The sequence below is a fragment of the Cydia fagiglandana genome, chromosome 18 (genome assembly GCF_963556715.1).
Source record: "Cydia fagiglandana chromosome 18, ilCydFagi1.1, whole genome shotgun sequence".
NCBI classification, from domain to species: domain Eukaryota; kingdom Metazoa; phylum Arthropoda; class Insecta; order Lepidoptera; family Tortricidae; genus Cydia; species Cydia fagiglandana.
The window spans coordinates 10,518,464-10,546,362 of NC_085949.1; the positions used below are offsets into that span (position 1 = coordinate 10,518,464).

Here is a 27,899-nt window from a genome sequence, read left to right on the forward strand (position 1 = left end):
AATGTGAAAATTTGTTGTGTATTTCCAACGCATTTACGTTAACCGAGTATGGGCACTAGGGCTAAGGGATCGTTAGCTCCGGGACACAGTGCGACGAGGCGGGAGGCGGGCCGGGCCGGGGCGGGCCTCGAGGCCGAGCCGGGGCCGAGGCCGAGCCGGGCCGGGGCCGAGACGAGGCCGGAGGCCCGCCAGGGCCTAGGCCGCCGCGGGGCGCCTACGCTTACATATTATACTTAAAGAATTCAACGACAATATACATGTGAAGTCAACTTGTTTTTATTTTCATACTGTGTTCTATAATAGTAATTTATATATAAGTATCATATATAATTTTTGTAATGTTAATACATTTTACATAACAAACATCTCCATAGTGTACATACATACATACGCACAGCGCGCGCGGCTCTCGTGCTCGGTGTGTACGAGCGGCCGCGGTCGCCCGGGGCCGGCCACAGTGGACGTGCGTAGCTTACTGCGCCTGCGCGCTGCGGGCCACCACCGACAACAGGTGTGGACGCGTGGCTTCACGCGACGTTCGTCGGTGGCCGCCTTAAGCTATGAATGTACTGTGACCCGGCGCTCGAGTGATGATAGAAAAAATATTAAGGCTACAGTAATATCATACAAATTAATGACTATTCCCTTAAAAATTATTATATCTACTTTAATCATTGTTCTACTCCAATATGATCAAATGAACGATTTAATTTTATCGGCTGTACGCATGATACGCGGTGTCTCCGTTCGCTCCGACCTGTCCGATTACAGCGCCACACTCCCGCAGCTAGGTATAAAAATCACACTGCTATAAATTTAAAATAAATAAATGCCTATTTACACTATGTAACTATACAAAATGATAGTATGACGAAATTACATCTTTTGGAAACGAGCATCTAATTCGAAATGAAAATTTCATACAACAATCTACTCGCGGCGCCGGCGGCGACGCCCGGCACTAAACATTATTACAATTTCAAATTTCCCTAGTCATTTTGTACAATCATATCCGGCAGAGCCGGGTGCCCGAATAATACAATAATCGCCGGTGATACGAAATGCGGTACAATCGATCGTGTATCAATAATACATACAACTTTACTTATTTAAACAATTTAACAATATTAAAAAATCCTAACGTAAACTAGGGCCCTAAATAAACGTATATAAAATACTAGTACAGCGACGACGGAGTCGCGGCCGGCGCCCGGCGCGGACCGAGACGGAGGTATAAAAAATTAATAACGTCATTAACAAAAATGTAATCGAATAGAAAATATGAATACATAACTTGGATAAAATCGATCGCGTATTAGTCTAACACTGGAGGGCTGCGCTAGTGTCCCACGGAGCGCATCACTTGGCGGGCGCCACCGCGGCGCCGCGGGAGCTGATCTCCAGCTCGCCCAGCCGCTTCCACAGCTCGTCGCGCTCCTTCTCGCGCTTCTTCTCTCTGCAACACGCACACCGAGCGTCACACGCTGCCGCTGCACATGCGCACCGACACAAGCCACGGCTGGCAGTGCGCAGCGCAGTGGCTAAACCAAAACAACGAGCCGAACGCGATAACATTTCGTTCGTTAGGTAGTCTGTTTTTTTTACAAATTTTAGCAAAAATTTACCAACAAAAATTAATATAACAGTTTCGTATGAATCACGGTTAGTTTCACTAGACTTATATCGACCGGGATATGAACCGTGATTACCTTTCGTATTGTTTTCGAACTACGGATATTTCGACGCAGTTAGGCCAAGCGCGCACCACGACTTTTTGTCGCGCGATAATTTAGTCGCAGAAATGTAACGTATGTGTTTATATAGCAGTGCGCGCATATGCGACAAAAAAATCGCAGCGATTTTAAAATTGTGGTTTGCCACATTTTTCCGCGACTGCTCGCGACGCGATTGTCGCAAAGTGAATTGCAGCATACGGAGTTGTATGGCCCCGCGCGCACTGCGATAATAAAATCGCACCCCGTACCTCAGTCGGCATTTCGCTCTCCAAGCGTCAACATATCGGAACCTGCTTCTCCAATGGAGTCACATGATGAGACGCTAGATGTTGACCGTTTAATTATAGAAATAGAAGGAGATCACCTTTGTGGTATAAATACTCAAAGTTATACAGCGTTTGCATATTGTTTCACGACAAGCGACTGGTACGAAATCCATGTCGAGAATGAACAAATCGTCGACTTTTCATCGCAGTGCGCGCAGTGAATTTTCTGCGATAAATTACAGCACGATTCTAAAATCGTGTCGCAAAAATTAAAATCGTGGTGCGCGCTTAGGCTTACATGCATCTTATTCACGGGTAACGGGTTCTGCGTCGAAATATCGGGAGTTCGAAAAAAATACAAAAGGTTATCACGGTTCATATCACGGTCGATATAAGTCTAGTCAAAATTAATCTCTCCTTTTTTTGGACTGTTATGTATATTATTATATTGTAGTAAACAAAATATAAGAGTGTTTAATTACACAAACGGGTCTACCGCGATATAATTTCATTGTTTTTACCTTTAATTCCGACGTTTCAGCCGAGTTGCACCAGCTGTGGTCACGGAAAGACTGACGTCCCGATTATATCGCGGTAGACCCGTTTGTGTAATTAAATATGTGTACAAAACGCGAGAGTTTAAAGTGTTATAAAATATAAGAGTGTACTCACTTCTGCCGTTCCGCCTTATAGCTGGCGGTGAGTTCGTCAAAGAGCTTCGAGTTCATCTCCATGAAGGTCTTGAGCACGTTGTAGACGAGCGCCACGATGGTCTGGTTCCAGTGCTCCTTGCTCATGCGGTACAGCGACGGGAACATGATCGGCATGATCACGTGGTTGTTCTCCTCCATCAGCGACATTATGTACTCGTTGTTCCAGAAGTAGAGCGCCCTCTCCGCCACCTGCCGGAAAACGGAATTACTCAACAACGAGGGAGAGAGAATAATGTATCTCTATCACACATCACAACTTAGCGTTCCAGGTTCCACCCTGGTAGTTCATCAAAGGCAGACTTTTCTTTATGTACTTTGGACAATCTTCGGTATTCGGTATTCTTTGGCACCCATCTAAGGGTGGTACTCCACCTATCCAATTTCTTTGTCCTTTGTGTAGTGCGTCTCTCATTTTGCTTTAACCCATTGACCGCCACAGACGGCTGTGGACGTCATCGGAAAGTCCTGCCAAGGTCGCCAACGACGGCTACAGCCGTCAGCTTCGCTAATTCAATAGGGATTTACGCAAATCTCCGTAAAGTTTTCGCTTAAATAATCGCGATCGCCTGGCGTCCGGGGCACGGCATATCCGCGCGCCGTCTGGCGTTCAAAGGGTTAATGCGAAACGGAGACGCACTGTTATTGGACAAAGAAATTGGACAGGTGGAATACCGCCCTTACAAACCAGACCATTGGTAAACATGTCATCATTTGCAACGTCGAGTCAGCACTGTCAGGGCTTTTGCCTTCTACCAGGCCTAAGCAGAGACAGGGAAATGTATTACTAGGTATGTGACATTCTGGTTTTAGCTTACGTATCAAAAAGTACCCTAGTATGATTATTGGCAAAATAGGATGATTTTAATTTGCTAGTACGTACCTGAAAGTGTGGACTAGATACGCATTTTGCTATCTGTCTGAAGAGGGGCTCCTGTATTTTCGCAAATTGCGCAGGCTCAATCACATCTAATATCTCTTCTATCTCGCCCAAAAACATCACCTGAAACAAATGTTCATAGAATATCGAAGACTAAAATTCTGAAGAAGACAGTAAGGAAACTTGACACGATATCGGGTCAGCAAAGACAATCATTTCAATTCCAAACCTCGACGTCCACAATTTTTTTTTAGATTCCTTACGTCGTGAGCTATCAGAATTTCCTAACAAAGTTAAAACTTAAAAAAATAATAACTCGAAAACTACGAATAATCGGCTAACATACATGGGGTATATTCTGATAGCCCACGACGTGAGGAATCTAAACGACGTCGACGTCGAGGTTTGGACCAGCCTGTATAACTATCAAAATATACTACCACTTGTACAAAAGTCTCATATGTACTTACTCCTTGGAATGAAACATTAAACTTTTATTTTTGTATTAAGCAGAAACGTCTACAAACGATACCGGATACCAAAAATATAAATGGCTTTTTTCGCGATTGCGTTTTTTAATCATTAGTAAATGTGACGTTTTCAGCTAAAAGAACTTCTAACGCCACAAATGTATAGACCGACCGATTAACTGAGTGCTTGCCTGCGCGGTACGGGGGCGACGGGGTAGGTTAGGACGACTAAGGGCGGCGGGGAACGTGCGGGCGGCGGGGAACGTGCGGGCGGCGGGGAAGGTGCGGGCGGCGGGAAAGGTGCGGACGGCAGGCGTACGGCTAGGACTCGTTTAAGCGGTCGGTTTATAAATCGGCCCTTATGGTAGTGTTACCTCCTTCTGTGAGCAGGTCTTGGGCCAGAACTTGAGCAGGCCGCGCACGACGGGCTCGGTGAGCGTGGCGTCCTTCTCGAGGAACTGCACCACGCAGTAGGCGAGCTGCGCGTGGTACAGCGACAGGCACTTGACCTTGTGCAGCGGCAGCAGCACCTTCACCAGGAACTGCTTGTGCTCGCTCTTCAGCGGCAGCGCGAAACCGTTGATTATGCTGCACACACGTACATACGAAGTCACACTATATGGTAGGGGCGAGAAAATGCTACGCGAATTGACTGATATAGTTTGTCAAAGGACTGTCTCATTTCAAACATAGACAGAGAGAATCAATATACAATCTTTGTCTTACACTAGAGCAGCGATCGGCACCAAGCAGCCCGCGAACCTCTCGCTTGCGGCCCGCGAGCCTCCCTGGCTATTTTGTATGTAATATTAACAAACATCAAGTCACAAATATTACCAAAGTGCGGCCCGCATCAACTTCGTTAACTACTACGTGGCCCTTGGCTGCTAAAAGGTTGCCAACCGCTGCACTAGAGTATTAGCACCCAAAAGAAAAGGATGAGTAGTATTTTCTCTTATTTGGTTTCAGGTTTTTTTTTTCTTATTAAATTTGGTTTGGCCAACTATAGTTTATTTATGGATTTTTTTAAATCGACAATCTCTAAAATTGTTTATGAAAATAATTTAATTCCTTTTAATACTTCTAATAGGATAATCTTTCTGAATTTGCTAACATGTATAGGCACTACTACTACATACACTTATGATTCGCGATAGATTAATCCTTATTTTGAGCAGCATTATAAGAAAGTTAGAATGAAGAGGTGTCGCCATCCATAAGGAACTGATTATAAATTATAATTATCGCGTAGAGTAGTCCATTTGTAAGTATTCAAAAATAATTAAATTGTAATAATAAACATTTCTACACATTTACAAGTACATTACTTAAATTGTGTTAACTTATTTAACAACATTAACACTTATGTTTACTGTCGATTTATGCTTAAGCACAGCATATTTGCAAGTAATATTCTAACTCTAAAGCAAACACGTTTTCGACAATGTGTATCTACATATGACAATTGGGACTAAATCGATTATATCGCACAGCCATTCCTTCAAGAAAAGAGCGTACTCCCATCTTAAATGCCGGCAACGCACTGGTGTTACGGGTATCCATGGACGACGGTAATCGCTTACCATCAGGCGATTTGTCTGCTCGTTTACCTCCTATATCATAAAAAAAACCTCAACGGTATAGACCGTTCGCTGTGGAGATCCTTAGCCTCCTTGTGGGAGCCCTTTGTCCATCAGTGGACGTCTTTCGGCTAGGATGATATCGTCGGGTGACAAGCAACACTCACTATGTACTATAAAAAAATTTAAGTAACAATGCACTTTATTACTCTTGTAACACGGTTTATTGTCCAATAATTTCAATGATGTTAGTTAATGACTTTTGCTTGTCACCCGACGATATTCAAGTTATTATGTATGTGCACTAACCTTCCCAATATTTCTAACAGTTCCCCGACGCCGTTAAAGTGCTCGGTCTCGTAGACGAACCGCAGGAATATGTTGTTGATCTGTTTCCTGATGAAGGCGCGCAGCCCGAGGAACTTGCCGTAGATGCGGTGCAGCACGGTCTTGAGGAAGTCGCGCTCGCGCGGGTCCTCCGAGTCGAACAGGTCTAGCAGCTGCAACAACCGACAAGAGCTACAGTTGTCACCACATGGCACAGGCCTCGTAACGGGGAAGAGAGTATACTATGGCTCCTTACTTAGGTTCCGTTACACAGGCGCGTTTTCCGGACGGCGCGTGAGCGTTTTATATGTAAAAGCCTGGAAAACACGCCTGTGTGACGGGAACCTTAACCTTTTGAACGCCACAGACGGCAATTGACGTCAACGCAAAATCGTGACAACGACGCCAGACAGCATTTGACGTCGATCGTTTTTTGATGAAAATCTACTGAAAAACACTTTTAGGTTGGCATTATTTATTCTCAAAACTAAATTTTACCCCCGTAGCGTCAGTGGCACGGCAAATGGATGCGCCGTTTGGCGTTCAAAAGGTTAAGCCAGTTGAGAGTAGATGAAAACATTACAAGATCAAATAATGTAGGTTAAAGTCAGGTCGTTCAGTGACTGATCCAGGCGGTTTTGTATTTGGTCGGTTAACCAATAAATGTTATAACTACCCGAAATGTACAAATTGTTTGTTTACTTTTATTTAAATACCTTAACATACAGACTATAAGGTCATGGTACACTATGACTCGTAGTAGGCGTAGGGTGACCCATTTCAATGGTCGGGAACTGGTATGCATCATTCGTCAGTTCTAGATCCTAGAGCTACGCGAAGGTATGTACATTTACAAAGAAAGACACATATCCAAAAGTTTAAATTGTTTATTAAAAATAATGTAGCAAATTCAGAAACATATTAAGTTCCTAATTTATTGTTCGACATTAATTGTGGCAACAAAGGCTTTTTGCCATGGCTTGGGTACGGCCTTTTAGTAAAGTCGTATTTGTCTGAATAATTCGGCTTTTATATTTAAATTAACCTTTCAAAAACCCGATAACCTAAAAAATACCTACCAAAAAACAGTTCATGTCTTAATTAAGCTAGTTCATTATGTATTTGTCTAAACAACTATTGATAAGATGTTACTTGTCACTATACGAACGCATGTTACAGTGAAAAATAACCTCAAAGTGTTTTAACACTGGAAATACTATATGCGTAACTCCGCTTATTTTGTTTTACAAATATTTCTTTATAACATCAAAAAAATTGCTCCTTCAACCGTTCCCAAAGAAACCTAGACTTATATTTACTAAAATGACAATGCCGCGTGTCAAGATTGACTATCTGACGATGATATAGCTGCCAGCAACTTTGATATAAAAAAAAAAAACAATAACATGTCAGAAACTTGAATCCATGTCTGTGATAACCTGATAACTAAGCACTATGTCTATTTTTATTTACTTTTATTAGAAATGTATTGAAAATTGCACGCTATGTTTTAAGTTGTATATAATGTATATTCCTCGATGTAACATTGCTACACCCTAGTGGGGTACCATTTATGTACTGCTAAATTATAGTTAAGAGCGCTCTTACAAGAAAAGTCGAAATAATGCAAAATTGATGATACTAGTCGACGAAATTCAGGACTTTGTGCTCATTATTAGAAACAATGAGTACTTGTTCCAGTAAAAGCGTCTTCTTATCTTTTTAAATATCGTTGTAAATATTAGAAAAAGGACTTATTAAATTAGTAATGAATTTTTTTCTGATGGTCGTTTCCGAAAAACCGCGTGAAGCACTGAACGGCAAGCTCTTATTTGGAAATGTTGAGAAGTTTACTCTGCTAAACCTGGCTATTTTGTATTACTAATACCCTGTACTTTAGGCATATCAAACGATATTTTTCCTACATACCTTTGAGAAAGAGAAAATCAAAGTAAAACGAACTCAATTTTCTCTCCGAAACAAGTGTCAATTTCTACGAAAATCTACTTAATATCGAAGTAATTTTCATACTCAAGCAATCTGCAACGTTTGCTTATACTGTTGGTATACATTAGTGTTTATGAAATTCTACTATAATTTTTTGGCAATTTTTTGAAAACGACTCTATATTACCGATGACGCGCGCTCGCCAGCTCAGTGCCGCGGCAGAGCTTGTACAGGCAGGACGTGTGTCGGTCGGCTCCGCACATTTTCAACGGCGACGACGAGGTTTTTTATCATTGTGTGCGGCGGGCGCCGTGTAAAACGCTATACTGTGTGCGTGTAAACCGCAACGAGAGACTTTGATCCTAGCACTGTTTTTATAGTATTATAATTTATAATGGTACAGTTTAATAAACTACCGGACAGGATTAAAAATATTTGAAACGACCTGACATTCTATATGTATTTATTTGACTCAAGATAGTACTCAGGGTCTGATGATGGAGCCGGAAGGTGGTCACCGGTGCCAATCAACCATGCAACTAAACCACTTCGTGTTTAGGCTCGTTTTATTCGTCTCAACAAGATCTTTGACACAAGATAGTACTCAGGGTCTGATGATGGAGCCGGAATGTGGTCACCGGTACTAATCAACCATGCAACTAAACCATTTCGTGTTTGGGCTCGTTTAATTCGTCTCAACAAGATCTTTGACACAAGATAGTACTCAGGGTCTGATGATGGAGCCGGAAGGTGGTCACCGGTACCAATCAACCATGCAAGTAAACCACTTCGTGTTTGGGCTCGTTTGATTCATCTCAACAAGATCTTTGACACAAGATAGTACTCAGGGTCTGATGATGGAGCCGGAAGGTGGTCACCGGTACCAATCAACCATGCAACTAAACCACTTCGTGTTTAGGCTCGTTTTATTCGTCTCAACAAGATCTTTGACACAAGATAGTACTCAGGGTCTGATGATGGACCCGGAAGGTGGTCACCGGTACCAATCAACCGTGCAACGAAACCACTTCGTGTTTAGGCTCGTTTTATTCGTCTCAACAAGATCTTTGACACAAGATAGTACTCAGGGTCTGATGATGGAGCCGGAAGGTGGTCACCGGTACCAATCAACCATGCAACTAAACTACTTCGTGTTTGGGCTCGTTTGATTAGTCTCAACAAGATCTTTGACACTGACGATACACAAGGTTTGATTATGGAGCTGAAAGGTGGCCACGGGTACCAGTCTATCATGCAGTGTTGGCATCAATCTGAACTAAATCAATCCGGATTGATCAATCGAACTGACGCATCAATTCGAATTGATTTAATTCTGATTGACGCGTCAATCCGATTGAATCAATTGGAATTAACGCATCAATCCTCAATTTGGATTAAATCAATTCTCAATCTAGATTAACCTAGGGTCCCTTTCCCTTCCCTAAGATTAGTTTTCAAAGGTGTCCTTTTTAGGGACTTACTGGACTTAAAGTCGATATCTGAGGTTCCCAGAGGTTCGAAAACATGTTCCTGATGTCAGTATTGACTGATGTCCCTTTTAGGGACATTTTTCGAAATTGGCCAATTACGTTCATATTCGTAATCGATGTCGACCATAGGTCCCGAAAAATGTTTCTGACGTCAGTATTGAAGGATGTCCCTTCCATTTCGGGATATTTTTTTAAATTGATCGTTGGCACTTTAAAACGATATCTGAGATTTCCAAAGGTTCCGTAACATGTTTATTTTCTGGACATTTATGGGACATTTCTTCCAATTAACCGATTGCGTTCAAAATCGATATCTGAGGTGCCCAAAGGTTTCGAAACATGTTTCTGACGTTTCACAAAAATGGCCTAAATAAAAAGGACATTTGGTAGGTACATACAAAGTAATCGTCAATACGAATTGACGATTGAGGATTGACCGATCAATTCGAATTAACGATTAGTAATCGTCAATCTTCAATCAGTAGATTTAGAATTAGTTTCGTCAATCGTCAATTCGAATTGATCGGTCAATTCTCAATCGTCAATTCGAATTGATTTTTTGCCAACACTGCTATCATGTAACTGAACCACTTCATGTTTGGGCTCGTTTGATTCGTCTCAACAAGACCTTGGACACAAGTTAGTACTCAGGGTCTGATGATGGAGCTGGACTGTGGCCACGGGTACCAGTCTACCATGTAACTGAACCACTTCGTGTTTGGGCTCGTTTGATTCGTCGCAACAAGATCTTTGACACAAGATACTACTCAGGGTCTGATGATGGAGCTCGAAGGTGGCGACGGGTACCAGTCTATCACATAACTGAACCACTTCGTGTTTGGGCTTCGTGTTTGGTTTATCACCTAGTGTCAAAGATCTTGTTGAGACGAATCAAACGAGCCTAAACACGAAGTGGTTTAGTTGCATGGTTGATTGGTACCGGTGACCACCTTCCAGCTCCATCATCAGACTCTGAGTATCACCTAGTGTCAGAGATCTTGTTGAGACTAATCAAACGAGCCTAAACATGAAGTGGTTTAGTTGCATGGTTGATTGGTACCGGTGACCACCTTCCGGCTCCATCATCAGACTCTGAGTATCACCTAGTGTCAAAGATCTTGTTGAGACTAGTCAAACGAGCCTAAATATGAAGTGGTTTAGTTGCATGGTTGATTGGTACCGGTAACCAACTTCCAGCTCCATCATCAGACTCTGAGTATCACCTATATATAGTTCGTTTTTTTTAGCATTAGAAAGAACTCTACAGAAGCATGCGTGCAGTTTTTATCAGGCTCTTTAATTGTTAATAATGATTGAATTATCTAATGAAGCATGGTCAATACATATAATTTACTTCAAATTATTACCGCTAATAGTGCCGGATTTGGAACCACAAGCTTACTTCTGCGAAATTCTTTCTAATGCTAAAAAAAACGGACTGTAATGTCAAAGATCTTGTTGAGATGAATAAAACGAGCCTAAACACGATGTGGTTTAGTTGTATGGTTGATTGGTAATGGTGACCACCTTCCAGCTCCATCATCAGACCCTGAGTACTGTCTTGTGTCAAAGATCTTGTTGAGACGAATCAAACGAGCCCAAACACGAAATTGTTTAGTTACATGAGAGACTGGTACCCGTGGCCACCTTCCAGCTCCATCATCAGACCCTGTGTATCTTCAGTGTCAAAGATCTTGTTGAGACGAATCAAACGAGCCCAAACACGAAGTGGTTTAGTTACATGATAGACTGGTACCCGTGGCCACCTTCCAGCTCCATCATCAGACCCTGTGTATCTTCAGTTTCTTGTAACTTGTTTCTTGTAAATAATTGAGTACCTATAATTTCTTTCGAGTAATATACGTTCATAAGTACGAGTATGGGGCTATTCATAAATTACGTCGTTTCAAATGGGAGGAGGGGGGGGGGGTCTGGACATCGGATGATGGTAGCATGACGTAGGAGGAAACAGAGTCATCCGAAGCATGATTTTTGGATGATTTGAGGGATGGGGGGGGTCAAAAATAGATGACGTAATTTATGAACAGCCCCTATGTACATTTGCACTGCATTTAGTATTTTCGTACTTACCAAATAACAGTTTTAGGACTTTATAAGTTAAGTACAGTTAGTGTTGTTATGGTTGATTTCAATATGCTTCACGAAGGATCAAGAATGTTTAATCCATCATTGTAGTGCGAGTGTGGTAGAAGGGATCGGAATACTGAGCTCGCACGGCCTGCCGCAGCGCGTAAAATACCTAAACTCGCTCAACCCCGAAATGTAATAGCACTCTTAAACGATCCTGTAAACACCATGGTTGCAAGAAAATAAATTGGAAAATGGCAAATCCATACCTGCAAGACGAATTTCTGGTCAATGACCTTCTTGCCAATAGTGGGCTGAAAGTCGGTGGACTCGAGGAAGCGCAGGAAGAACTCGTAGACCAGCTGCAGGTGCGGCCACGACGCCTCCAGGGTCGGGTCGTCCTCCTCCGGGTCGAAGTCGGGATTGTCGCTCGGCGGCAGAGTGCGGAACAGGTTCGCCGATATCTGGAGCACAGGGCGTACGAATTATACTCTGATTGCGTGACTGGACATTTGTCTTTAGCGAAAATTTGTAAGTTAAAGAAATAATATTTGGGAGACCGAGCTTTGCTCGGGAAACATATAAAAACTCATAAATGCGCGTTTTACCAGAGATAATACCTAGGTAGATCGATTTATCGCCGCCGAAAACCCCCTATAGCAAATCTCATCGAAATCGTTAGAGCCGTTTCCGAGATCCGCGAATATACCTATATAGTGAAGTGAATTCATCCGATACCAAAATTTGCACGTCCCATACATTGGGTGACACTACTTCCGTCACTAAAATCCCGACAACAGACCATGCAAGGAATAGATAGTATCGTGATTCTTTTAGTTCTTTTAACTCTTTTTTTTTCCTCTACACACTCCACCACGGAATTAGTTAGTCGGTATTATTGAACATACAAGTAGGCAAGGTAGTCGAGTATTTTTTCGTTTGATCACTCAGTCATAAGTGTCATAACTTTAAGAAGAGAAATCAAATTAAATTGATCCTTACACCTTAGTAGTAATTTTATCCTACTCAACAATTTTAGTCTACTTCTTTTTTTTATCTATGTTAAAAAAACAAATGAAGGTAGGAAACCTAATGAGGAAAGGTATAAATTCACGGTCTTCGTGGTTTGTTATAGGGATTTGCCCAAACGTTCGTGTTGCATCTCTATCCTTAATATGGCAACTGAAAGTGACACAACCACACAACCATAACCAGTATTGCCTAGAAAATATTAATGTGTTTGTTCTTCGTCATCCTACGTAAATATATACAAGACCTATGCAGTAACATTACTATCATCTTCCAAACCACTGATCAAGTGATCACTGATCAGTGACCATCATTAAGTGTCACATTCACATATTATCATGCTGCTTCATTTCTGAAATGTTAGTTTATATGAAAGTTGAGTCTGTTACTAGGCTGATGCTGACAAATGGTTTAGATCAAAATTCTTATTTATCTACTGATAATTAACAAAGGCCAATGTCCAAAAGTCAAAAATAAACATTGTCTATGTCATATAATATCGAGTAGAGTCAGACCAAGAAAAGTCTGCAGCTATTTTGATAGCCCACGCGGTGAAAGCGTTATTTATACGTCATAATTTCATAGAATTTTGACGTTTAAAATAACACTTGCACTGAGTGCGCTATCTAAATCCCTCCAGACTCTTCTTGGTCCAGCCAGGCCTATGGAACTCTCCGCGCGAGCTCGGATTTAAGATAGCATTCGGCAAGACGCTGCCGGGTATGTCCTTAAACTACGTCCAAGGCCACCGGTGGACGGGCAGCAGCGTCCCTCAAATTCGGTGTACTCGACTGCGATCGCCAACCCGCCTGCCGATTATGGCATTCACCCCCCATCATGAAGGGGGAGGCCTATGTTCAGCAGTGGACGTCTTATGGCTGAGATGATGATGAAGACGCTGCCGCAGCCCGGCAGCCGCGACCGAACGTGACAGCTGGGCGGCGCCGCCGTAAGCATTCGGATAGGCGCGACCGGGCGGCGACTGCCGACTGCCACGTGCATTGCAGTAGTCATACAGGAGTCAGTGCTAGCAGTTGTGCGATTCAGTTGCGTATTATTTAAAATAACGATGTCTGACAATTTAAATATACGAACGCGAAAACTTGTGGAGCAACTGCTTCAGGACGAAGAAGATGATGAATTGATGAAATAATGATGATTTTATTTTCATCAAAGAGGAGTAGAATAGATTCATTGTATACGTCCGGAGCTGATGAAGGCAGTTATCAGATAAGCTCCACTAAAAACTCGTCGCTTTCTTCGCAAGACGCCATTTTTCCGACCGACACGAACGGGCAGGCCACGCCCCCCGGCCGCTCTGCCGCCTTCATCGGACGGTGTGTCATACAAATCCCTATAAAGGCTCCTCTTCACGTTGGGCCAACGCCAACGCCAACGAGGGACGCAGCCATGCGGTAGAATGAGATAGCAATATCACTTGCTCCCTCTAACGCATAAATGCGTCCCTCGTTGGCGTTGGCGTTGGCCCAATGTGAAGAGGAGCCTTAAAGCAATGCGGCGACTGCTGGGTCGCGGCAGCCTCTTGCCGACGCTTATCTTTATACCTAAGTATCTGTTACCATTCACGGTAGAAAAGCAAGCCAGTCGGTTGCCACACGCGCTCACGCACGCACGTCACCGCGCGACCCACTGTCAATTACTACGATAGTTACAAGCTACGTAGGTACTATTGAATTTCTTTAATTAAACATGTAATGTTTATTACGACAAATGTATAGTTAGATATATCTATCTACTTCTTAACTTGTAATTAATTACCTGTATTCATGGGTTCTATATTATTTTTTCTTTATTGTGTAACATTAATCTCTATCTGGTTTTAAACCACGAAGTTTTATAACTAATTCTTGCTGGGATCATTGTGCTGTTTAAAAAACGTAGTAAACACTGCGGTTACTGCAGGGACATGTGACCTTTTAAAATGACAAACACTAACGCATAAACGGAATAACGGTATAATTAACTTAAGATTTAGCTTTCCTTTTATTTCATTCCTTTGTTTAAGTAGATATATTATTAATTTATCATTTCTAAGCGTCAGCAACCCTAGCGTTGTGCCGATGCGCGCGGTGCGGGGAGCGGCGCGTCATTGTATAGGTACTTGTGTAGGTATCAAAACGGTAGGTATTTGCGTTTTCTTTGAGAGATAGAATAGAAGTATCTGTTCGTAAGAACTATTATATAATCTGTGGTCTGACTCTAGAAAAGTTCTATTCGACGCTTTGACCACAACCGGTCACGGATCACGTTGTCCCTCTCTCGCATGGCGCCGATGACGCGGTCTCTTTCTCGCTCATTGCACTGTAGATATCTTTGGGGACTGCAACAGTACACTCGTACAGTCACGTCTGAATATATCGATACGAAAAAATGTCCAAAAATATGTACCTATACACGACCTTATTGCCCATATATATTAAAGTGTATACATAATACATATTTTTGGTACTTTATCATCCGTATCTATATTTTCAGACGTGACCGTAGTACAAGCTTTGCTTAGTTTAAAACTATGTCGATCTGTGTATGATTGTCCCCACAAGAATAACCTACTTATACTGTTTTAATTTTACCGCGTAACCGTGTTGAATGACATTAGGATATATCCATTAGAATTGATCATCTTTTTAATTATGCACTAGATGTTTGTGTCGTAAGATAATCAGTTACATAATACAAGGCATTTAGAGCGAAGGTAGTGCTGCATAGTAATAACCTTTAACCCTGACAATTAGTTAAGTGAACTTATAGCTCCTCTACACGATGGGCCAACGCCGGCCACTCCAAGGGACGCAGCCATGCGGTAGAATGAGATAGCAATATCACTCGCTCCCTCTAACGCATAAAGGCCCTTGGAGTGGCCGGCGTTGGCCCATCGTGTAGAGGAGCTATAAGTTCACTTAACTAATTGTCCATTAGAGACAAGACAATAAAGACAAAATTCGAAATCACAAAACATTCGGTCGACTAAAGACTGAGCCATACACGTTAGGTATACGGCACGGGCACACAACGTGACATATTAGGTAAATATATAAATTGTATATGTATGTACATGTACTTGTTAAGGTAAAGTCTCAGTGCATCTAAATTTGTTATTGTATATTTTACTCGTAACCTGATTCTTACATAACACAATAAAAACTTTGAACTCTTTGGCAATAACGAAAAACAAAAAAAAAACCAGCTAACTGCGAGTCGGACGCGCCTACCGAGAGTTCCGTACATTTTTTTTTGTTAGTAAATTTCTGTTTTCTAATTTTTCCCTGTACTTGTAGTGAATTACGATAATTACCCTATACATTTTGATTCCCTTGAGTGTCGAAATATACGTTTATTGTGGCATATCTTAACGACCATATTTTTTTTTTTACTTTAATTTAGAAGTTTTTTTTTTTCACAGCCTCAAGGGGCTGTAGACCTGATTTCAATTTCAACTCGATACCTCCACGCGTTCTCGAGACAAAGGGTCTTGACAGACAAACGGACGAACGCACAACAAAGTGATCCTATAAGGGTTCCGTTTTTTCCTTTTGAGGTACGGAACCCTAAAAAGGGCTCTGAAAACACAACATTTGAAATAAATAAAAATAGATGTCTCAATGGTGTGAATGAATGAAGGATATGGTAAGAAAGATTAGTCACAGATCAGAGTCTAGCTTATTAAGCGTAGGTAGGGCCAGTCTTCATCACCCGCGAATTCACGTCTTGCCACAGAATAAGTAGTACTACCGTACAGAAAGGACACTTCCTACAAAAAGCGGTTTGACAGTGATTGACGCCACGACTTTCTAACTTAAGGCACTATTCCTATCGGATATTTAGGGTTGTCAAAATTCAAGTCATTATCTTATCTGTGGTCGTGCACTCAAAGGGCCGTCACGCTGTGTCAACCCTAATAATTGCTGCTGAGCCGAACGGTGCCGAGTTCGCCCGAACTCAGGACAGTCCACATACAAGACATCCTCCAGACCAGACTGAGCATAGTAGCTCTACCCCCTCTGCCACAAATACGGTACCTAGTTTTACTACATTTTCGAGTTGAAAGTGTCTTTGTGTGACGTCCGTGTCTTTGAACGGACCATTCACGGCACGGGACCTCGCTCACATCGTCCCCCGCACACCCATTTTTGGCAGCATCGGTTTCATGCAATAATTGCTCTAAACTCCGTCTCGAGGATTCCTAGTCTATGAGACAGTCTCCCCACTGGTCTTGCATTAGATGTTATAAAAGAATTATACAGTCATGCAAATTACCATTTTTATAATTTCTGGATAGACAGGCTCAGTTAGCACCCCGCGGCCGCCGGTGATGTACTCCACCAGCTCATTGAGAGTAGCACGCTTGATCTCCTTCCCCTTCAGGTCCGCTACGGGATCCATGAAGTCAAATGCTACACAGCACTGCCGCAGTTTACGTATAAATAACTCTTCTTGCTCACTGCTAGGGACATCTGTAAATAATAATTAAAATTTGTTAGTTACTATATAAAGGTATAATATATGGGAAACCGAGCTTTGCTCGGAAAACATAAAAACCGGGCAAGTGCGAGTCGGACTCGCGCACGAAGGGTTCCAAACCACAATGAAAAAAAAACAAAAAAAAATGCAAAAAGAAAACGGTCACCCATCCAAGTACTGACCACGCCCGACGTTGCTTAACTTTGGTCAAAAATCACGTTTGCTGTATGGGAGCCCCACTTAAATCTTTATTTTATTCTGTTTTTAGTATTTGTTGTTATAGCGGCAACAGAAATACATCATCTGTGAAAATTTCAACTGTCTAGCTATCACGGTTCGTGAGATACAGCCTGGTGACAGACAGACGGACGGACGGACGGACGGGCGGACGGAAGGACGGACGGACGGACAGCGAAGTCTTAGTAATAGGGTCCCGTTTTACCCTTTGGGTACGGAACCCTAAAAACACAAAATGCGCGTTTTCCCAGAGATAACACCTAGCTATTTTGAATTCTCGCCCCAAAACCCCCATATAGCAAATTTCATTGGAATTGTTAGAGCCGTTTCCGAGATCCCTGAAATATATACAGGGTGTTTGGTACATCGTTTGCCAAATTAAAACGGCAGATAGGTTGAGTCATTTGCTATCTTCTCAGGCCTAGAAATTTTTAATTTGGGCCAAAAAATAATAATACATAAGTTTTGATTTAGATTTACTTGATACCTATTGATATTTTAAAATACATCTAATTTTATCTCCCTTTTTCTGGTTGTACAGATTTTGAACACTAAAAAATCTAACAATAGTATCAAATTTAACTTTTATTTTCATGTATACTTACAGTTATTAATCTGTCTGTTCTGTGTTTTTTCATATTTAATGTATAAAATTTTGACTAGTTTATTTTTTTAAATTAACAAAGTATATATTTTATGATTTTTATCTGTCTATAGCTCAACTGATTGCAGATAATTATTATAATTAAGCAGTCTTAGAAATTATTATCTCCATTTATTCTATTATTATCAATTGGTATTTTATAAGTAGAGATTGGTATCTAACGTAATGTAACCTGTGGACAGTGATGGCAATTACATGTAATTTATGAAGCAAGGCCATTTTACAACTTAAAATTAGAATCACTTTGAAATTGTAACACTCATTACTGGACATTTATTGTTAACTAGGTAAACAGATGATCATATCCATATGATAGAATGTAACATAACAATAAAAAATCACTAAGTAGGAAATCATTGATTTTCCTAAAGCAAATCTTGTGAGTTGAGTACTTTTAATAAATCAGTCATCAAAAGTGACATGAAAATGATATTGTTAGTGCCCTGTGACAACAACTACTTGAACTAATTTAAGGTATGGTGTTTAGGGTACCATCATTCAGGCCTTTAGCATCTTGACAGATGATTTATGCAGCGTCTCACACTGGAACCCGCCCATACATTGCTGTGTTTAAAACTCAACTTAGCAATTATGGGTATTTTGTACTGAAATTGAAATATATGTATGACCAGGGAAGTATTGTACCTCATTGCAGCAAAATACCTTCATTATCAGTTGTCATTACGTAGTTGCATTATGTCAAAGGTCTAAGATTTCATATGTCACGTTCAGTGGTAATTAGCATCGATTATTAAATAGACTTGTTTCAAGTTATAGCAGGAATAATAACTCAAAATCCGCAATGTCTCATCTTGAGCAAGGTATGTTGATTACGTTTTACGTATTTTATATTCTAAAAACACTTTTGTGTTTGTGATATTTGGACAATAATAACTTATATTGTAATTTAATAAAAATGGTCTTAATTCCTATAATGGAAAACATCTTTTGATACTTTTTAGGCACGATAGCTAAAAAAGTGGTCGTTATTATTATTCTTTATTCGAAAGCAAAAGATGTTGTCCATTTTTCGAAAACGGACGAAATTTTTTGCTCTGGCTATTTGATCAGGCGTTTTTACTGTAGCGAAAATGTAACTTTTTCGCACTAAAACAATGATTTAGTGCGTAATATTTTACCCTAAGGTTACTTCTATTCATTTCGACGGTTTCAGATGAGAAAAGCGATTCAATTTTACTTCAACGACGAGAATTGTGCAACACGATATTTAAAAGTAAATACAAAACAATGAAAAACAAATTTGAAGACCTTTATAAATTTTTAATGCTTAAAACCAACTGTCCTGATCATCTAAAACACAAAATCATCATAGAGGCACGTAATTTTAAGACTCAATTCAATATAAAGTGGGCCAAGTCTAACAGCTATAAAAAAACATTCTTAGAAAAAGAGAAGACATGGCTCAGCGGTGAATGCCGATTTAAACTGCATTTTTCAAAACCAGAACAACAAAAAGGAGGGAGACCTCAAAAAGATTTTGTGGAATCCAGTGATGGCTCAAAACGCAGAAAAACAGCAGTTTTACGCAGCAGTTATTCCGCTGACATGTTAACATATGCTGCACAAATGAAATTAAGGGCGGAGCGGAAGTTATTAGAAGCCAAACATGTACAGCAGGTAATAACACCAAAGGAAATTTCGGAAAATGATAATAAAAACAAACACCTAGTGACACCTGTACAAGCTTTGTCTTTGATGATGGAAGCTCAACTATCAAAGAAACAATACAATATAATAAAAAATTATGCCCCTGATGTGTTCCCATCCTATAAAATGGTGAAGAAGGAAAAAAACCAATGCTACCCAGAAAATGTGACATGTACAGACATTGAAGCAGAAGTGCCATTGCAGTCCTTATTGGATCATACAACTTCTCGTCTGTTACAAGTTCAAGAGGATGTTATCACATCATTCAATCCAGAATGCCAATTTACCATGCACTACAAATGGGGCTTTGATGGCTCTTCAAGTCGCACGCAATACATGCAGAAATTTGTTACTGAAGAATGTGACGATAAATACATGTTTCTCGCTTCTTTGGTTCCTGTACGATTAACAATGGATGAAGAAGACAAAAACATAGTTATTTGGAACAATCCGCGACCCTCTTCCCCTCGCTTCTGCAGACCTATAAAACTACAGTATAAAAAAGAGACAACGGATCATTCAAAAACAGTTAGAGATCAGATAGAACGTCAAAAAAGTAGTTTAATAAAAACAAATGTGCAACTAAAAGATATAGTACATTTCGATGCTAGTGCGGAAGGTATGTCATTACTTCATGAGTACCGAGATATCTTGCCACGAGCCGCAGGCGAGTGGCAAGACTCGGGACGAGTGAAGAATGACATTTCCGCACGTGTATTGAACGACGTTTTTTAATACAGTTGCGAAAAAATAAGAAAAACATTGTTAATCGTACACTAAACAAAAGTGGTAACAGTGACAGCTCGGTTAGACGTCGTCTTTAAGTATATTATATCTATGGGCGTTTGGCAGCTATTCCGTTCCATTCAGTCAACTTATTAAGAACGGAATTTTCAATATTGAATATTAAAAAATAAACGTGTTATATTGATGAAGAGGTAAGTAATTAAATATGAAATATGTAATATTTTTCGTATTCTTACATTAACGGTAGGTTTTTATGCTGATTACGACGTTTAAAGGAAACTAATATTAACACTCATCAATAAGTAGTCGTGAATTGGAACAAGTATAAATTTAAAAAAATTGGAAAAGTAAAAAGCACTAGTTCGAGATAACCAACTTTCCGCACGCTAAACAGCTACGTAAAGTAGCACTTTTTGAGCAACTGTATTAAAAAAATATATTCAATTCAACACAAACTTTATTTCACAATGGTAGATGGAAAGGTCTGTAACGCATTGTCAGATACTAAATCTACTTTGAAATGTTTTTTATGCGAAGCTACTTCCGGTGAATTTAATGACTTGAAAAAAGTACTACAGAAACCTCTGAGAAAAGAATATTTAGCATTTGGTATATCTGTTTTACATGCTTGGATCCGACTTTTCGAAGCTTTGTTACACATGGCATATAAATTAGAGATACGATCTTGGAGTGTAAACAAAATGCACAAACCAAAAGTTGATCAAAATAAAAAAAGGATCCAGACAGAGTTTAAGGAAAAACTTTCCTTAATAATAGATCAACCAAAACCAGGTTTTGGCAATACTAATAATGGTAATGTGGCTCGAAAATTTTTCCAAAACTATCTAATATCAGCCAAAATAACTAAAATAGATGAAGAACTCATACGTCGCTTTTACATAATTTTACAAACGATTTCCAGTGGCTACAAAATCGATACGTGTAAATTCAAGACATACTGTCTAGAGACAGCAAAGTTATATGTAGACCTGTACCCGTGGTGTCGTATGACACCTACTGTTCATAAAATCCTTATTCATGGAGACGCAATAATATCTGAGCACCTGATTCCAATAGGTAATTTAAGTGAAGAGGCCCAGGAAGCGAGGAATAAGGATTTTAAAAACTATCGAGAGAGATTTAGTCGTAAAACTTCCAGAATCGACAACATGACGGATGTTTTTAATAGGCTCTTGGTTTCCTCTGATCCCCTCATCACCAGCATACGACCTCTGCCAATTATGAATACAAAAATATTTCACCCGGAAGCTGTCGATATGTTTATCGATGAATATGTACCTTTATCATACGAATATTTTTTTTATACAAATATAATGTAAATAATAATTATTATAAGCACTACTTGACATTACGAATGCAGAATGGTACTTTTTTTGCTTAATTTTACTTTTTGTAGTTTTGAGCACAGCAATGTATGGGCGGGTTCCAGTGTGCGTCTGTTAGCGAGGAACAACGTCTCTCGTGGCTGTATAAGCCAATGGGGGACCGGCATTTGCGACCGCATTTATGGCAGCTGAAGCAGGGAGTTTAGGGTATGCTATCCTGGAATTGACCATCTTTTATAGTGGTTATGTTAGAAGTGTGTGATGATGGACTAAAAGGAACAAAATATGGCATGCCAAAAATTTAAAAAAAAAGTGGATACAAATGGGATGGTTTCCTAGCCTGGTCAGTAGTGAACCTATGAAGCAGGAGGTCCCAGATTTGAGTCCTGGTAAGGTCATTTGTATGTGTGTTTATCACATATATATGTTATTGAGCTATGAATGATTTCTATGTATTTAAGTATACCCTATATCCCATTTTTTCATAGCTATAGCTTTTTTGATAGTAACATGACAAAAAAATAAATTGACCAATTTCTTTTAATATTTACTTGGGAGGTTTTTATAAATACCTACCTAGCAACAAATTTGAGAGTGACATAAACATTTAAGACATTAACTGTTTAAATATGCACCTGTACACTAATCTTGCATCTTTGCATCAGCAAGTAGGATAATTCACCAGTAACTAGCCGGTTTTAGTAACTGGCTGCCCTAAACTAAAAAAACCGGGCAAGTGCGAGTCGGACTCGCGCACGAAGGGTTCCGTACCATAAAGCAAAAAGAAAATGGAAAAAAATGCAAAAAGAAAACGGTCACCCATCCAAGTACTGACCACGCCCGACGTTGCTTAACTTTGGTCAAAAATCACGTTTGCTGTATGGGAGCCCCACTTAAATCTTTATTGTATTCTGTTTTTAGTATTTGTTGTTATAGCGGCAACAGAAATACATCATCTGTGAAAATTTCAACTGTCTAGCTATCACGGTTCGTGAGATACAGCCTGGTGACAGACAGACGGATGGACGGACAGCGAAGTCTTAGTAATAGGGTCCCGTTTTACCCTTTGGGTACGGAACCCTAATGAATTCTATTCACCTATAAACAGTATTCATTTTAGTATTCTATTATTCCAACTGTCACTCATGACATACAAATGCATACTTGGTCTCCCGCGGTACAGGCCTAGCCTAGTGCGGGGACCCCTGGAAATTCGGTAATATATTTTTTAATACAGTTGCTCAAAAAGTGCTACTTTACGTAGCTGTTTAGCGTGCGGAAAGTTGGTTATCTCGAACTAGTGCTTTTTACTTTTTCAATTTTTTTAAATTTATACTTGTTCCAATTCACGACTACTTATTGATGAGTGTTAATATTAGTTTCCTTTAAACGTCGTAATCAGCATAAAAACCTACCGTTAATGTAAGAATACGAAAAATATTACATATTTCATATTTAATTACTTACCTCTTCATCATTATAACACGTTTAATTTTTAATATTCAATATTGAAAATTCCGTTCTTAATAAGTTGACTGAATGGAACGGAATAGCTGTCAAACGCCCATAGATATAATATACTTAAAGACGACGTCTAACCGAGCTGTCACTGTTACCACTTTTGTTTAGTGTACGATTAACAATTTTTTTTATTTTTTCGCAACTGTATTAAAAAACGTCGTTCGATACACGTGCGGAAATGTCATTCTTCACTCGTCCCGAGTCTTGCCACTCGCCTGCGGCTCGTGGCAAGATATCTCGGTACTCGTGAAGTAATGACATACCTTCCGCACTAGCATCGAAATGTACTATTAACCATGCTATGCACCCACCCGATGTCACAACAATTTATGTACTCTACCTACTGCCTGTTTTGTGCGCAATAAACTTATTTTTATTATTTTTTTATTTTATTAAGTATAAAGCGGTTAGTTATTGAAGGCTGGTCAGTTATTGAAACCTTATACTAAAATGAATTCTGTTTACAGGTGAATAGAATTCATTTGGTGGCCAGTTACTAAAACCAGCCAGTTTTGGTGAATTATCCTAATTTGTAATACATAATCAAATAAACATATACATATAAAACTGTTTACAGCAGTTACCTGTATTTGTTAAACTGAATACTGATTTTAGTCAATGATATAAATATGTACACTTGGATGGTTTAAGAATTTTTTATCACATATACTATACCAACACTAAAATCTACTTGAATCTAGTTTTATTACAGAACTATCTTTTTATATATAATATGCATTTTCCTGGTCAAAACTTTTTTGATAGTTCAACCATGTTTATTTTATGATGCAATGTATTAGTAGGGGAGTCCAAGAGGGGATTTTTTGTAATTACTAATTACTCAAGCATGTCAGATTAAGTTATGTTATGAGTGATATCTTGCTACCCATGCAGATCTACCTGTAATCACTTTCAGCCATCTATGGTGGCGAATTGGTTGGTGGGCAGTTAAAAAAACTGTTAAGTAGATAGAAGTTGTTAGGTAGCTTTACAATTGAAAAATTACACTTTAAAAGTTACCACCTAGTCATGATCTTTTTTAGGGTTCCGTACCCAAAGGGTAAAACGGGACCCTAGGGACCCTATTACTAAGACTTCGCTGTCCGTCTGTCTGTCTGTCCGTCTGTCTGTCACCAGGCTGTATCTCACGAACCGTGATAGCTAGACAGTTGAATTTTTCACAGATGATGTATTTTTGTTGCCGCTATAACAACAAATACTAAAAACAGAATAAAATAAAGATTTAAGTGGGGCTCCCACCCATACAGCAAACGTGATTTTTGACCAAAGTTAAGCAACGTCGGGCGTGGTCAGTACTTGGATGGGTGACCGTTTTCTTTTTGCATTTTTTTCCGTTTTTATTTTTCTTTATGGTACGGAACCCTTCGTGCGCGAGTCCGACTCGCACTTGCCCGGTTTTTTATTATTATTACCGGTACAAAATGTTTAGGACTATGAAGTGGCAATGACGCTTGGGTTGTAGAATTATTAAAATCTGGTCTGTTAACAAGAATAATATTTTTGTTATCTTTGTAAAAGCAAAAGCAAAGGATAGGGATAAATGGAAAGAGCTAGGGGAGGCCTTTGCCTACAAAAAGCATACAGATATAAATTTGATTAGATATGTATATATAGTAACAACAAAATGAAATGTACTGCAAAATATCTGAAATAAGGCTATTTCAATTTCAATATCTTTGACTAAATCAATATAAAATACTGCAGTAAAAACTAGATTAGCATTTACAATAATGACAATGAAATATGCCTAATAAGAGATGAGAAAATTGTTATTACTACAAAATATCACCGTAATGCATCATATTCAAGTAATATGAGTACATGGAAATAGTAGGGTCAATATATTAGTACATGTTTGTTTCTTTTAGGATTAGAAATGTCACCGTAAAATTGTAAATACTCATCAGTTTATAATCTCGCAGGGAGATTATAATCTAACCTAACCTACATTAGATTATAAACTAACGGGTTCACAATCTTACGGTGTCAGAAATAAGGTAAACAATCTTGATGTGTCTTTTAATTGAAAAACACATTTTATAAATAAGTTACGGCAAATAATTATGAATCTAATACGATCATTTATATTCTTCTGCTTTCGTTAGTAATAGTTACTGATTTTTAAAATTCATTTTTCAATTAAAAGACATGTCAAGATCGCTTACCTTCTTTCAAGTTCTTTTTAATGCTAAAAAAACGAGCTATACTAGACATACAAAATATGCAATATTGATATAAAAATCATGGCAATAGTCATGTTAACCTCTCAATGATTGTGTTCTACACAAAATGCATAGGCCTCAATCAAGTTATGGCTTTGTGTCATCATGACAGGGTTAAAATTAAACTAGCATAGTTTTATACTCAGTCGTCAGGGGGTTAAATCCTATTTGAGGATCAAACCCCAAGAATTGGATATTTTAATGTATGGCTTTTGTTATAGATACCAATTTGAAATAATTTGTAGTGTTCCGTACAAAAATTTGTTCACGGAAAACTTATGGGATCACTTATCACTTCGGTCTTGCAAATCAGTTATTAATTCTAACAACAGTTGTTACAAGGTTTTAGCTAGACAAAGTCCAATATATTAGTTATGCAAATCTGAATTCAGTAATGTGGAAATATCACTGTATACATCTTAAGGAAATGTTTGGCTAGTGAAAAATTGGTATAACACAAGCAAGTCATAAATATGTATACGCTTTTTCACTTTGCTACTGGAATAAAGAGACAATGTGTATATCTGCAACTATACTAGAGCTATCATTCTTTGTTTATACTTTTATTCTATAGGTTAGTACGCCACAGATAAATCTAAATCTTATGATAAAGCTATTTATAAGTATGTGTCTAAACATACACCATCTACACCCACATAATTTATTTAAATCATTTGTGTACAACAGGAAATAAAGATGCCAACATAATAAATTTATTATTTATAGCTTCAGGCATCTTCAAACCGAGTTTGTTAAAATCTGGGTTAATAAATACCTACGAATTTCAAAAAAGAGGTTAGAATCTTAAGATGAAGTAAGAGAAATCCAACAAGTTTTATGCCTACAAAGATCAACTGTATAGCTTTATACCTAATAAGAATGGGATTAGTTTGTATTTACGAAAGAGATGGAAAAAACGGGAAGCGAAATAAGTGGAAATAAACAAATGGAACAAGTGGCACACCTTTGAGCAGCGGCAGCGCCTGCAGCTCCACGTCCTGCGTGTTGCGGTACCGTGACGAGCCTTGCGACTTCTTCGTTTTCTTCTTCAGAGATCGCTTCGCGAAAGGATCGATCCTGTCCACAAACGTTCCCGAAGACATTTTGATAGTTTATAAGTGTCCCGAATGACAATAGTAGACGGCGATCAATGCGTAACTTGTTTTGATTCGGGCAGATTCATGATCCGACCCAGTTCACGAGACGAACGCGCACTTCCCGTAAGGTCGCAGCACAATATTAGAGCCTAAACAAACATTCCTTCGTCACACATGACGGTAATGGAATGGTCACACTCAGGCCATTCTTTATACACTTCAAGATTCCACAATAGTTACGTAATTTTAAAACAACTATAACACTAAAATGACACAATAACAAAAACGAACAGTTCGATTCACAAATTTATCTTTATTTTCTGAGGCGTGTCACGAATAGCAGCAGGGAGAAGTCACATATACATACAAGCCTCGTGTAATATCAGCCGGTCAGTCAATGACAATATATTTCCTCATCAATCCTTCGAGATAATCGAATATTTAGTTATAATAACACGTAAAACGGCGAAACAAAATGGTTTTTGTCTTTCTTAGACGTAGTCGACGATTAAGTCGGTGATGACACGGAGCAAAATTTAACACCAAAAATCTATCACCGTACTCTCGCCATCGCTCACCATCCGCTTTTACTGTAAAACTGGACGCATTATAATGCTTCAAATAAGATTATTTTAGGATATTGCACTTCTACACGTCTGGATGAATGTTTTTGCGACTTTTTCCACTGCGGAAAACGACCAATTTACAAAAGTTAATATAACTAAAAGATTATCATCACTAGCTTTTAGCTGCGAAAACGCTACACTCGTAGAAAAGTACCTTATTCTGAAAATAGATGGAGATAGATACGTTGGTTAGGCCAAATTAACTACCTTTTATTTAAATATTACTCATTGCAAATATAAATTCCGTGAGTTTGTACCAGAAAATAAAGATATATTTTAATTATGTATTTTAGTCTTATATATAAGAATTAAAACACGCTATAATGGAATAAAACTAGTTGATATGAAATTACCCTTTCCGTTTTTAAGGTAGCGTTCCAGATAACACAACTTTAAGTGGCGTTTACAAGGCAATCAAAGCGTCTAAACCAAAATGTCTCTATTGCATTCTTACAATAGGCTGCATCTTGTGCCTGAAAGGGACATAAATATGCTTATCATATTGTAGACTCATGAATTACATATAAAGTTTTAATAATATTTCATACTTAAATATAATATATAAAAAGGCTTGTTTTTTTATTTACAACTATTGTTTTAGACTGTCATATTCTCAAAATTATAATAGTCTTATTATTTTTACAAAAATGTACGACTCATAATGATTAAAAAAATCTTAACAAAATATTATAGATAAATTGTTGGGCATAATAATTCCCCAAAAAATATAAATTAAACCTACAAT

The 27,899-nt window shown here is 39.1% G+C and overlaps 1 protein-coding gene across 1 annotated transcript; it reads right to left on the reverse strand.

Moving 5' to 3' along the window:
* On the reverse strand, nt 1–27,315 carry LOC134673348 (serine/threonine-protein phosphatase 2A 56 kDa regulatory subunit epsilon isoform). The gene is made up of 8 exons (XM_063531316.1): nt 26,396–27,315; nt 16,802–16,998; nt 11,764–11,958; nt 5,952–6,142; nt 4,437–4,650; nt 3,596–3,715; nt 2,675–2,904; nt 1–1,456 (listed from the first exon to the last, which is right to left on the reverse strand). The coding sequence occupies exons 1-8, from the start codon at nt 26,532–26,534 to the stop codon at nt 1,360–1,362; spliced, it is 1,383 nt and encodes a 460-aa protein (XP_063387386.1). The 5' UTR covers nt 26,535–27,315; the 3' UTR covers nt 1–1,359.
* Between the last annotated feature and the right edge of the window lie 584 nt (nt 27,316–27,899).